This window comes from Lycorma delicatula, chromosome 10 (genome assembly GCF_047948215.1).
Source record: "Lycorma delicatula isolate Av1 chromosome 10, ASM4794821v1, whole genome shotgun sequence".
NCBI classification, from domain to species: Eukaryota; Metazoa; Arthropoda; class Insecta; order Hemiptera; family Fulgoridae; genus Lycorma; species Lycorma delicatula.
This window is the reverse complement of record NC_134464.1, coordinates 92,502,293-92,515,525: the sequence shown is the minus strand read 5'-3', so window position 1 is coordinate 92,515,525 and position 13,233 is coordinate 92,502,293. Positions and strand designations below refer to the sequence as shown.

General features: G+C 27.8%; 1 protein-coding gene across 1 annotated transcript in view; it reads left to right on the top strand.

Moving 5' to 3' along the window:
* LOC142331218 (uncharacterized) overlaps positions 1–13,233 on the top strand; it is a 112,502-nt gene that overhangs the window by 25,084 nt on the left and 74,185 nt on the right. Inside the window, exon 3 of the mRNA XM_075376961.1 lies at positions 3,544–3,594. Within this exon, the coding sequence (XP_075233076.1) occupies positions 3,544–3,594 (51 nt within the window). The remainder of the gene's footprint in view (positions 1–3,543; positions 3,595–13,233) is intronic.

Below are 13,233 nucleotides of genomic sequence, written 5' to 3'. Positions count from 1 at the left end.
ATAATTAACCAGTAATCCCTGATGATGGAGGAAGAATCTGAAAGCCGTTGAATAGTCAATACTCACAATTGTTGGTAAGTGGATACTCTATTTTTATATTAATTATAAAGTTATAAATATTTCTATGAAGTTAAAGTAATAAAAATTAATATTTTACTCTTATTAATTAATGCTGGATTATGTATAATTGGATGTAGTTTTTCATTATTAAATTAATTGTTTTCAACCTTTAAATTCAAGTAAATTATATCAGTAATTTTTTTTTTTTTAAATTTATTCATTGTAGGCTCTACTAAATTGAAAATGCAGTCGTGCATTTTATTTATACCATTTTGGAAAACCATTATTCTATGATTAGCTAACTCTTTTTATTTACCCTATTATAATTTTTATATGTTTATGTAACATTAATTGATTCCTATATTATAAGAATTGTAATTATTATATGATGATCTCCTATATTTATATATATATATATATATATCATGATATGAGAAAACTGATAAATAACAGTTAAAGTATTCAGGATTTATAGAAACCTGAAAAAGAAACTAAATTACAAAAGACAGAATACTAGAGGTATGGTAACTAAAGTACACTCACCTTTGACAATGAAAAATTGATAAATTATTTCTGTGGAAGCAGAAATATAATAATTAAGTAAAAGGATTAATATTCTATCCTTAATGAATGAATATCTTTAAATTGCAACGTCATCCACCTTGGTGGTGAAGAAATAATGAATATTTTTTTATATTTTAACCTTCAAGTGAGCTAGGGCTTCAGTCTGTGATTTAAAACTATTCATGGTATAATACAAACGTATCCTGGAAATTTGAAAGCAATCAATAAGTTGGTTTTTCAAGATGAAATATATCTAAAAACCTCAGTTATGCCAAGAAACGTGGGTAAAAATGATGGTTGCAATTAATCTGGTAGTTTTTTGTTCGTTCGTCCCAAACAAACAAAAAACCCTCTTCTTCTTTGTTCAGTAGTATAGATCTTATTTAACATAAATTTAATTCTATTATTTTTGTAATATTATTTATTTGATTTATTCTAATGATTCAGTTCAAACACACAGCTCACATAGTGATAGAGACTCACAGTTTATTAAGTCAATTCATTAAAGTTTTATATATATATATATATATTTTTTTTTTAAGATGAAATATATCTAAACACCTTTTCAGTTATTCCAAGAAATACGGGTAAAAATTTGATCGCAGTTGATTGAGTAGCTTTTTGTTTATCCCAAACAAACAAATCTCTTCATCTTTATATATAAGTATAGATGTATTTCTTTTTTCAAATTTGCTTTTTTTATCCACAAGTAAATGGATAAATACACTTCCTGTAATATGAGAAAACAACTTGTTTGAAAATTTAAAAAAATTCATTTTTTCAAATTTTATCTTCAGCTGGTTAACCATAAAATACAGTTCGAACAGCACCCTTGTTTTTGAAACAAAAGAAAACATCCTTAGAATATTTTTTGAATTATACTTCTTTTTATAAATTACAATATTATTCTGTAAATTTTATTTTATGATAGATGTTTACTTTGATTAAACTTCAGTTTAGAGTGAAGCGATTTCTTTCTCATAAGTTTTTTTACTCCTGAGTGAGTAAATGACAAATTTAGTTTTTGTCAAATGAAGGCAGCTCACTGGTAAAAATCTCAAGTGCTAGGTTCTTTTGCAAAATTTCAATCTTGTAAATTACTACATCTAGTTAAAATAAGTTCATTCTCCATGCTTTGTTGAAACTGATTATGCTGTACAGTCAGAAAAGGTTCACAAATCAAATTTAGGGGACATACTCAAGTAAATAATGAATTACGTTAATACAAATTTAAATGCTTATTTGCTTCAATTTTTAGCTATTACTGAGAAAATTTTGTTAAAAATTACATGTTTGCTTATCTTTAAAAATTAAAAAAAAAACAATTTCAGAACATGATTTAATTAGCAACTCAAAATTTTAGTGGAAATAAAAATGTTATTGTCTTATACTTAGGTCTTGGTGAACAAATGTAGTTGTCCGGGTTAATTTATTCCTAAAACCTTTGTGAAAAGTTAAATAGATTGATAATATTATGTCAAATTGGCTCCCGGTTCCTGAGATTTAAATGAACATCCCTATAAACAAACAAACATATTTAATAATATTTAAAGATTAATTACTAAATTTGATTTCCAAACATGTTGAACCAAAAGGATTGAAATTAGTTTGGTTCAGAGTATGCTTATGAAGGAGAAAATTAAAAAAAAAAAATGGTTCATTCATTTTTTGATCTCCTAACCTTTTAGTCTTACCTGGTTACTTACTTGTACTGCTTTGCATGTTTCGCAGTTTTTGGTTGTATATCCTGTTTGTTTGTTGGTCATCATAATTCAGTAATAATAATAATAATAATAATTAGATAAGTAATGACAATAAATTATTAGATAATATAGTTAAAATGAAAAATATAAATAATTTTTTTGTCTTCGTTATTTGCATTAAAAATTTTCTTTTTTCAGTTGGTTTTTTTAAAATTATACTAAAGTAGAATAAAACATGTGTATATCGATTCATTTTTACTACTGTGAGAAAAAACAATTGATAACTAGTATGGTTATTGTAGATACTGCATCTATGAGTATGTATATCAAAGACAAAAGTATAAAAATCATTTACCACCAAGATTACAGAATTCGATAATGCTTCTTACATTGTACTTATTTTTTTTCTAATAGTGCTTTCGAGGTTTTCCCTCCTCATCAGTTAAACTTTTTCTTCCTAATCACACATTAAATTCAAACCATCAAAATTATAACATGTAAAAATATGTAGTCATAAAAAAATTAAAAGTTTTTTTATTATGTGGCTAGCTAAACATACAGTACATCTTCTAAATACCCTTTCTTTCTTTTGCTACTGCACATTTCTTTATTCATCCAATCAAGAGAAAATTTTGTTTAAAATACTATTTGTTTATAAATGTTGGAAAAGGTTTTTATGTATTAGTTTTAGTTTTATATTTTAGCATTCTGATATAATTGAAGTGTTGGCTGATTATAAAAAAGAAAACCAGACTGTCAAAACTACTATTCTATTTTTTTACATATAGTACTATTTCTGTGAATTGTCAGTTTTCTTCCTATAAAAGTTTTACTTTGATCATCTTTGATGAGCTTTTGTTTTTAGGCTTTAGTATTAGGTAGTAGGGATTTGTGTTAGATAGTAAGAATTTTTAAATTAAAAGATCAAACTTGTTAATTTATTTTTTGTCTGTTGTTTTCAATGAGCCTTGTTTTAGCCAGTTGTTACATTAACTTTTATGACAAAGGTTTTTGTATTATAATGGCAAACAAATTATTTATCTTGTTTATGTTATGTATTAATTAATGATTCTATATATAATAGATAATGTATTTTAAAATCCTTATTGGACTTAATGTATATACATTTCAGTCCAATGAGAAATTAGATTTTTTCTTTATAATTTACTGATATTTATATATGAATTTTTATTTAAGTAGTTTATACCTTTCGCAGCGAGGAGGACAGATTCTATCACACCCGAGTCTTTCACTTCTCATGCGAATGGTATGTACGTGTTTTTAGAACATTTATTTATTTATTTACTTAAGTGTATATTTTGTTTGATTTTCCTTTTGCATCTGATCAGTTAGGTTGTTATCTCCTTATGTGTGTATGCATAGATTTTAGTTTTTTTTGTTGTGTCTTAATTATATACTTGTGTGCTTTTGAAAATTATTCTAGAGTAATGAAAGTTATAGTAGTTTTCTTAAAAGAAAAGGTTGTGCCGAAATATCGTGTTCACATACCTCATGATGGAAAAAAATTGAGTTTTATACAGTATTAAACCTTTTCATGTTTTTGTTTGTATTATCAAGATTTTCAATTTACGAGGGATGTTCAATAATTAACGAGACAAGTTGATGTAGAGTAAAAGCAATTTATTCAACGGCAGTGAAACTTACACTACTTTTCAACATAGTCTACAACAACATTAAGATACTTGTTCTACCGTTCTGTGAGCTTTCTGATTCCCACAGCATAGAAGTCTTTACCTTGTTTGAACCATTTGTGTTCCGCTTTTTTGACCGCTGCGTTGTCTCGTACTAATTGCCATGTAAAAAGTCTTAGAGCGAGCTGAACAAATGAAAGTCAGACGGGGCGAGGTCTGGGCTATAAGGAGGATGTGGTAACACCTCCCAACCGAACTTCTCAAGCGTCTTGAATCAACCGTCTTGGAACCTATCTCAAACACGTTTTGTAATAATTCAACATGTCATAAATGATTGAATGCACGGTTCCATCACTAATATTACACAGACTAGCAATTTGGGAAATTTTGACTCGCGTGTCTTCATTAATAAGATCATTTATACGATTTTGCAGCGCGGTAGTCAAGACTTTAACTGATGATGGTGTTCAGTCACACTTGTTCTGCCCAAATTAAACTGTTCCACCAACTTATTCACGTTACTGCGGTTTAAACACTTTTTACCACACTGTTTCAACATTCTTGAGTTAATTTCCACTGGTTTCACATCTTCTGATAGCAAAAATCTTATGCTGGCATACATGTTTCAAGCGGATCTGAAATTCTGAAATCAGCAAACAAGATTATGTTTATATTAATTATGATTGAATGTGTTCCCAAGGTTGCCAACTTGACCCTCAGAAAGTTTCATTGTTGTTGAATGAACCGTTTTTTTTCTCTACATCAATTTGTCTCTTTAATAATTATTAAACGTCTCTCGTATTTAAGAAATGAAAATCTGTAAGAATTTCAAATTACAACGAATTATGCATGAAAATTATCCTTCTTATTTTTTAATCTAATTTCAATGTTCTGTGCCTTCATTAATAGATTATATATTAAAAAAAATTTTTTAAGTGTACTAGGTAACATTCTCTTTTTTTTATAAAATTTAAAAAAAAACTGAAGATATATACTGAAGATTTTAAAAAAATAGTTGTTTTGACCCAGTAAAGACTGGAAAAACATTATTACAGTATGTACGTAGTTTCAGTTTAAATGATGAAAAAATGGTAGTAAATGTAAGAATTTCCATCGATTATGTTCAGGTACCTTGCTGGTTATTAAGAACGATTTTACATGCTAGCGTTGTACTTGAGTCACCTATTTGCAAAATCCTCCATCTTGACTATATAAAACCTGATTATGTGAACGTATTCGAATAGTACATTCAAAGAATCTGCTTCCACATTTACATTTTAGCAAAAGCTACTAAAAACTTTTGAGTGTAGTATTTCATTTCAAAACTTCCTATTTCCAGCCACCATTCATGAATAAATCCCCTTCACGTTCAGTTTCTCATTACTGAGAGAGAACCCTCTAATTTGAATATAAATATAACTTCATTTTTAATATATCAAAAAATGAAGGTATTTATCAAACGGCTATGGAGTTTTTTAAAAAAACTCCATAGCCGTATGATAAAAAGGCTAACAACAGCATTAGTTAGGTGTGCGAAGCATATGTAAAGACCTGGAGCAAGTAAAAGAATTTGTGAAACAGGGAAGAACTTTTTTTTAATGGAACTTTGCAATATAACTGCTGGGAAACCTTCTGTTCTTGCCATACTGAAAGATAAATAGTTTCATCTGGAAAAAACACTGGGGTATTGTGAAAAAAATATCCACTAACTATTTTATAAAGATATAATAGGTATACAGATTGCAGGCAATTTAATAGACAATGAAGTTTTAACTGGAGATTATTGCATTGAATTTGTGGAAGATGACATTGAATTTAATATTAATTTTTTTATGTTAAAAATTCATTCTTGAATAATATTTGTTTTAAATTACTTGATATCTTATTTCTTATTAAAATGGAAATTGTATTCATGTTTTGATTGAGTTGTGGAAGATGATAAGGAAATATAAAATAAAAATATTTTAATTCCAATATTAACAATTTGCGTACTCTTTTTAATGAGTATTATGATGTAGTAAATTTTTTCTATTAAAAGTGCTTAAGACTTATTTATTTCTATCTCCTGAACTCACTCTTAGTCGACTTAAATTTAGCAAAAGCCCATAAGTTCATTACATTACTTTATAGGAAGTTTTTAGTTTCTTTTTCACCTTAAAGAAATAAAATCCGCCAATATTGTAAAAAAAAAATGGTAAGGATGTTAACAGAAAGCCTAGAAGGTTTAATTCAAATTTGTTTTTACTTCACAACTGTTTTTTATTATCATCATTATTTGAAATTATTAACATACTGTAATAATGTTGTCTAAAACACATGTTTGATAAAGAAAAGTAATTTGCTGTCTATTGAGAGCCAAAGTAAGACTTTTTTTTTTTTAATTGGCTAACAAATAAAAAATTATTAAAAGTACAAATCCACCTTACCTGCAATTAATTTTGAACATCTCAAGATCTTTTGGTCCTTAGATCATTATCAGGAGATTATTATCATTATAAAATAAAATTAAAATATTAAGCGGTCATGACTGATTGCCAATTATCAGTATAGTGATTGAAATTTACAATGTAACGTGGTGGAAGAAAATAAAATCAGCAGGAATCATGGTTGTACCAATGATATTTTATTTCAATTATTATCTCATTTATTTATATTTAGGGCGTGTTTAAACAGTTTATCATCTTTAACAAATTTTTGCTCATTAATTGGATTTTTTTGTTTACTGTAAATGTGATATTTTTCTAAATGAGATGTATTATAATAATTATGAGATATGTCTAAAATTTTTATAAAAGTATTTGGCTTGTCTGTATGACCTTTATCTAGTATATTGTTTAGCAAAGTTAAAATTTTCTGGTTTATTGTTTTTTATACTATCCATGTGTTCTTTTGCACATATAGAGAATTTACGATTGGTCATACCAGTATATATCATGTTACAATCTTCACAATCCAAACTATATTCCCCTTGTTTATCAAGGTTAGCATCATTATTATATGATATCTTATTATAATTATTATTAATATAATTATGATATAATTATTAATTATTTGATTAATTTATTATTTGTAGTATGTGCAGGTGTTATTTAATTCTTTTATACAGCTTTTTAATTCCTAAACTAAATGGAGTATATACATTTTTTCCTTTTTATCTGGTAATAATTTTACATTTTTAGTTGTATTAATTTTATTGTATACTTTATTTATAGTATTAATATTATAACCATTAGCAACAGCAATATCTTTAATTATTACTGTTTCTTTTTTTTTTAAAGAAACTTGTAACATTCTTTGAGATAATGTATGGCTCTATAAAAGTGCATTAAAAACAACCATCTTTTGGGACCATAAACATACGACCCAATACTTATATGAAAATTTTAGATATATCTTATAATTGTTATTATACATCTGATGTAGAAAATTATCACATTTACAGTAAACAAAAAATCTAATTAATGAGCAAAAATTTGTTAAAGATGATAAACTGTTTAAACACACCCTAAATATAGATATAAAGAGATAATAATTCAAATAAAATATCATTCGTACAACATGGTTCCCGGTGATTTTATTTTATTCCATCAGATTACATTGTAAATTTCAATCTGTAATAACTAGCAATCAGTCATGACTGCTTAATATTTTAATTTTTTAACTTTATTTTATAATGAAATTTTAATCTCCTGAGTGGTCTAAGGACTGAAAGATCTTGAGATGTTCAAAATTAATTGCTGGAAAGGTGGATTTATACTTTTTAATAGTATTTAATAATTTGTTAATATATCAGTGGTAACTAACCATGTTTGAGAAATTAAATTAAAAATTGTAAAAAAATATTAATTAACTACAGCTAAAACTGTTCTCAAGTATAATTTGTTACATACTTGGAAAAAAGCTGGTAAAGTATTGCATGACTTTCCCAACTATTAATAAAAATTAAAAAATTTAAAGTAAAAAAAAAAAACAAATTCAAAAAACAGGATATACGAGGGTAAGTCAATTATTATCCGCAATGTAGTTATAAATTTTATTGCAATAAAAATAGGAAACTTACATGTACATCGTTTTTCAACATAGTCCCCTTGCAAAGCTTCCTGATGCCCTCATAAAAGAAGGTTTTCGGTTGAGCTGAGAGCCAGGAATGCACTGCTTCTTTCACTGTTAAGTCCGAGGTAAATCGGTAAATCTTAATGTCTCTTTGAGTGGACCAAACAAGTGGTAGTCAGAAGGAGCAAGATCAGGATTATATGGAGGATGAGCCAGTACTTCAAAGTTGAGTTTCTGGAGCGTTTCAGCAGTGTGGGCAGCAGTATGTGGACGGGCATTGTCGTGCAACAACACAACACCTTTTGACAGCAGTCCTCAGTGTTTGCTTTGAATTGCAAGCTTCAGCTTGGCAGTAAGCATCACACTGTAACGCACACTGTTTATTGTCATGCCCCTTTTCTCACAATGTTCCAGTACCGGGCCTTGTGAGTCCCAAAAAACCGTAAGCATCAGTTTTCCTGCAGATGGTTGGGTCTTGAACTTTTTTTTGCAGGGTGAATTTCGATGTTTCCATCGCATACTCTGCCGTTTACTCTCCGGCTCGTGATTATGGATCCATGTTTTGTCACCAGTGATGATTCTGTCTAAGAAGATGCCCTGTTCATTACCAAAGTGATCTAAATGTTTTTTGGCAGATGTCCAAGCGCATTTGTTTATGCAACTGTTTTGGGACCCATCTTGCACAGAGTTTATGAAACCCAAGTCTGTTGTAGATGATTTCGTTGTCAGAAACGTGACTAATTTGCAGACGATGTGCCACTTCATCAATAGTTAGACAGTCGTCTGTCTATGAAAACTATGTCACATGCACGCTTAATGTTTTCCTCATTTATGGCGGTAAACGGTCGTCCGGCTCCTTCATCGTGCGTAACACTTGTGCAAATTTTTCAATCCATTTTCATTTTTGAATTTTTCAATCCATTTGTAGATACTGTACTCCGGTGAGGCAACACACCGGAGTACAGTTCCTGTACTGTACTGAAAGTCTTCGATAAATTTCGGCTCCTGATGCACCTTCTGACCACAAAAAACGGATCACTGAACATTGCTTTTCTTTGGTGCAAACAGAAAGTGGAGCAGCCACTAACCTAGCATCATCAAACCTGCACAGACATAACAACAATTAAAACGCGCATGCGTCATCTACACAACACGATAGTACTACCAACATAATCAAAAATATAACTAAATTCCAAATAATAATTGACTTACCCTCATATATTTTTTTACAGATGGTGAATAAATTTTATGAAAAATGTTTCTAAAAATATTCATATGATAGGTTACGCTTAACAAATTTACTTAAGTAAGAAAAAAAATCGTAAAAACTTTTCTACATTTTAGGACAAGGGTCTATAATTTTTTTTAAAAATCGACGCATTTCTTAATAGCTCTATTTATGAAGTTTAAAACTTTCAAAATATTGAAAAATGAAGGGAGGTAGAGCAGAAGAACAAAAAACATTTCAATTTTAAAAGTTAAAAAACTGTTAAAAGTAAAAAGTAAGTAAAGTAAAAACTGTTTATGTATAAGCATTGTATGCAAAAAGCTTGCTTTAATAAAGCTTTTTCTAAAATATTTTGGAAGAAAATCAGAATTGAATTTTTTCACAATTTCCTCAATCACCTGAACAAATTTTGAAATTGATTTGGTACATTTATAGAAATATTTGAAGAAAATGGGTTTGGTTTGGTCAGTCCTGAGATATAAGGCCAAAAGCAGTGTGACATACACATATGCACATACATACATATGGTGTTTTTTTTCGTTTAGATGAACTAGTTGGACCCTAAAACATAAAGATTTATTAAAAGCCTGATACCCCATTTTTGATATTATACTTCCTCCTTTACTATATGTATATTAAATATACCTACATATATTTGTCAGGAAAGTAAAAGTTACAGTTATCATTTTATTAAAAATTCTGATTTTTTAAGTTATTGAATGTTAAACTTGCGCTACCACAAAAACAGATGAATAAATGAAGAATTTTTTGTAACAAAATGGAATTCTCAAGAATAACACAGAAAGAGTAAACTTAAATAGAATATAAAACTCTAGTTTTCTGGTTAATAAGTTGTTCTTAAAGCATCCGCTTTTCCTTTTGTGATAATTAACATAATTCTCTTTTACAACATCGTTCAGATAAAATTATGAAAAGTTTAAAAAAAAATTGAGCCTACTTTATTTTTTAAATGAAATGAAGGTGAGTATAAAGTAATAAAATATTTATTAAAGCCGATATACATACAAAACCAGAAGCAATATTATTAACCTTTTAATTGTTAATTATTTAAGCACGTAAGGTTTTGGATACTGCTTTGCATGACAGTATTTGTTTTCAGTTAGCACTACTGCAAACAAATACATTTGTTTTATTCTAATTATATTCTAACTTTATTGTATGAACATTTAACAAACTACTTGTAAATATTTCACTTTTCATTTTTTGTGTTATATATTTTTGTGAATCTTTTATTTATTTAACTCTTTCTTTTTTTTTTTGTCAGCTTTAGCTGTTCAAAGTGTTCTGTGAACTTCGTGTCACTTTAGAACTGTCATGTTTATTTATGGTATATAGTAATTGTTGATTATTTGTTACGATTCTTACTTTGAAGTTGTAGTGAATTTTATTTTTTTTTGTCAATATATTTACTTAACGTGCTACGTTCTTACAACATATTTGGCCCCCTTAGGAAATCCATTTCTGGGTGACTACTCGATATTAGAAATTTTGAAACGTGATAATTTATATTGTGGTGTTGTATTAGACCTGTGTTTACTTGATAAGCATCTTAGCCCCAGGGTTGAGACACTTTGTGTACACTCAGCGGTTAGGAAACAAGATTCCCCGGTTAGAAAGTTCATAGACAAAGATTCTCACCCCACCAAACTAAACAAATTATAAGAATTAAGTAAGAAGTTCAAGTAGGTCTTCACAAATTGAATAAGTATTTGGCATCTATGAGAAAATTAAGGATAACGTAAAAAGTTTCTTAATGAGAAAGAAATTGGCTACTCACAAAATAGTGATAAAACCGGATAAATCCACCTAAAGGTGGACTTCAAAACCTCTCTGGATAATATATCCCAAGTTTGTCCAATATTGTAGCAGATCAAGATTTTCCTATCCAGGATTAATACATCTCAACTCGTGAAGAATCTTTCATTGGCCAGCTTTCATACTTAACTTTGCATGATTTTTACCTTCAGATAATGTATATGTAACGATCAGGCTGAACTTTCAGTGAGGAAGTCCTTATCCTTCCCCAGACCCAGATTTTATTCATTATACGGGTACATCAGGAAATGCACCCATTGAGATACTTTTAAATCTGTCTATTTGGTTTGTATGAATAGGTTATCATCACGTTGATTAAAATTAAAAACATTTCCCTGAAGTACAAATTAAAAAGAAAATTTTAACTTCTATAAATATTTAAAAAAATATATATATATATATATATATATATATATATAAAATAGTGACTAATTTATTAGATAAATTGAAATTAATAGATTATCGTGAAAACTGTTATGCGCATATGCGATTAATTTTATGTGTGTGAATTACCTATTTTGTATTACCGTAATTTTTATGTGTAAATTACCTATTACATATTACAGTAATCTCTATGTGTAGAATTCTTTGTGAACAATACATACACATCTTGTTAATATATAAATATTATTAGTTACTCAAGTTTTATACATTTCAACTACTTTTTATTGATTTTACCTCTTCTTTAGCATCTGAACTAACATAAGAAAAAGAGAATTCAGGAGCTAACAAACTTTTCATGATCTTGAAAAAATTAAATTTTTGAAAGGTAAAACGTGTGAGGATATTGTCAGCGATGTTGTAGTTTTTACTTTTATATTGTTAAAATTTTTACTGTTTTAGTACTTTTGATTTATGGAGCTATTAACCAACCGGATTATGAATTGTTGAGAAAATATTAGGAATTTGGAAATTTTTGTTAAATGATTTTTTCATTAATTGCTATTTTTAGAAAATCATTGTTAAAAAAAAAAAAAATTGTACCGACTAAATTTGTGGGAAATGAGGCCATTGTTATCAAAATAAATTTAAGTTATTTTTAATTTTGGAACTGTTTCTTGTTCTTTTTTTATTACTTAAAACTGTAAAATGTGAAATTAATGATATTATTTGTTATAAAATAAAAGTATAAACATTTGGAAAGTTTATTCTTTTAAATAAAATATAAGTTCATAAGTAATCTTAAATTGATTTTATTCTTCGCTTACTTCTTATACATTTTACTTAATTTTCTTTCTTCACTGAAAAATACCTTGCTGCTGTACTTTCTTTATCTAAAAGCAACTAAAATTTATTGAAAGTACTCATTTTTACCATACATTTGTATAATTTCTATCACATTGTTAAGTGTTTTGATTTGAAGTTTCAGTTTTATCTCAAAAAGTTATAAATTAATTGTATTTCTATATCAATTTAGTTTTCTTATGACTGAAATATTATAATTTTATTTTTTTGTAATCCACATTACATATATGTTCATTCATTCGGTATACCAAAATAATTAAAATCATTGTTAATAAACTGTAATAATATATTCATTCGATTTGAAGGAGTAGCATAGGATTGATATTTGCACATTTATTTTCACTACAGTTCAAGTGCTTGTATCATTTGCTCATAATTGCTTCCATTTAAATTTTATATAGTAAGTACAATTGTACTAACTACAATAATTAAAGTAATTACTTTACTAATATTATGAGATTATTTTAAAATGTAATTGGGCATTGGAATAATATAACTTAATATGGGAAATTTTAGTTTAATTATTTTCAAGTTATATTAAAATTATGATTATAAACTATTTATGAAATTATAGCGTTTTTTATTTTCAATTTATACTAAGTTTTATATTGCTTGTTTGTTTTTTGTAGTATTATACGCAAGGTATATCAGGGTTTTAAAGCTATTTAATATCTCTCAACTTTGACATACAGTAATGGATCACAAATAAACAGAAAGAGTAATAATTCTTACATTTTTCCCTGTGTTCAATGTGTGCATCTTTCCTCATGCAACCCACATCCAATTAATAAGAGAGTTTGTCCTGTATGTTAGTCAGCCTGTCTGGATTATGGAAACAGTGGATGCTTCAGTCCTCAAATCAGATAGATCAGAGGTAAGGGACATACACAGG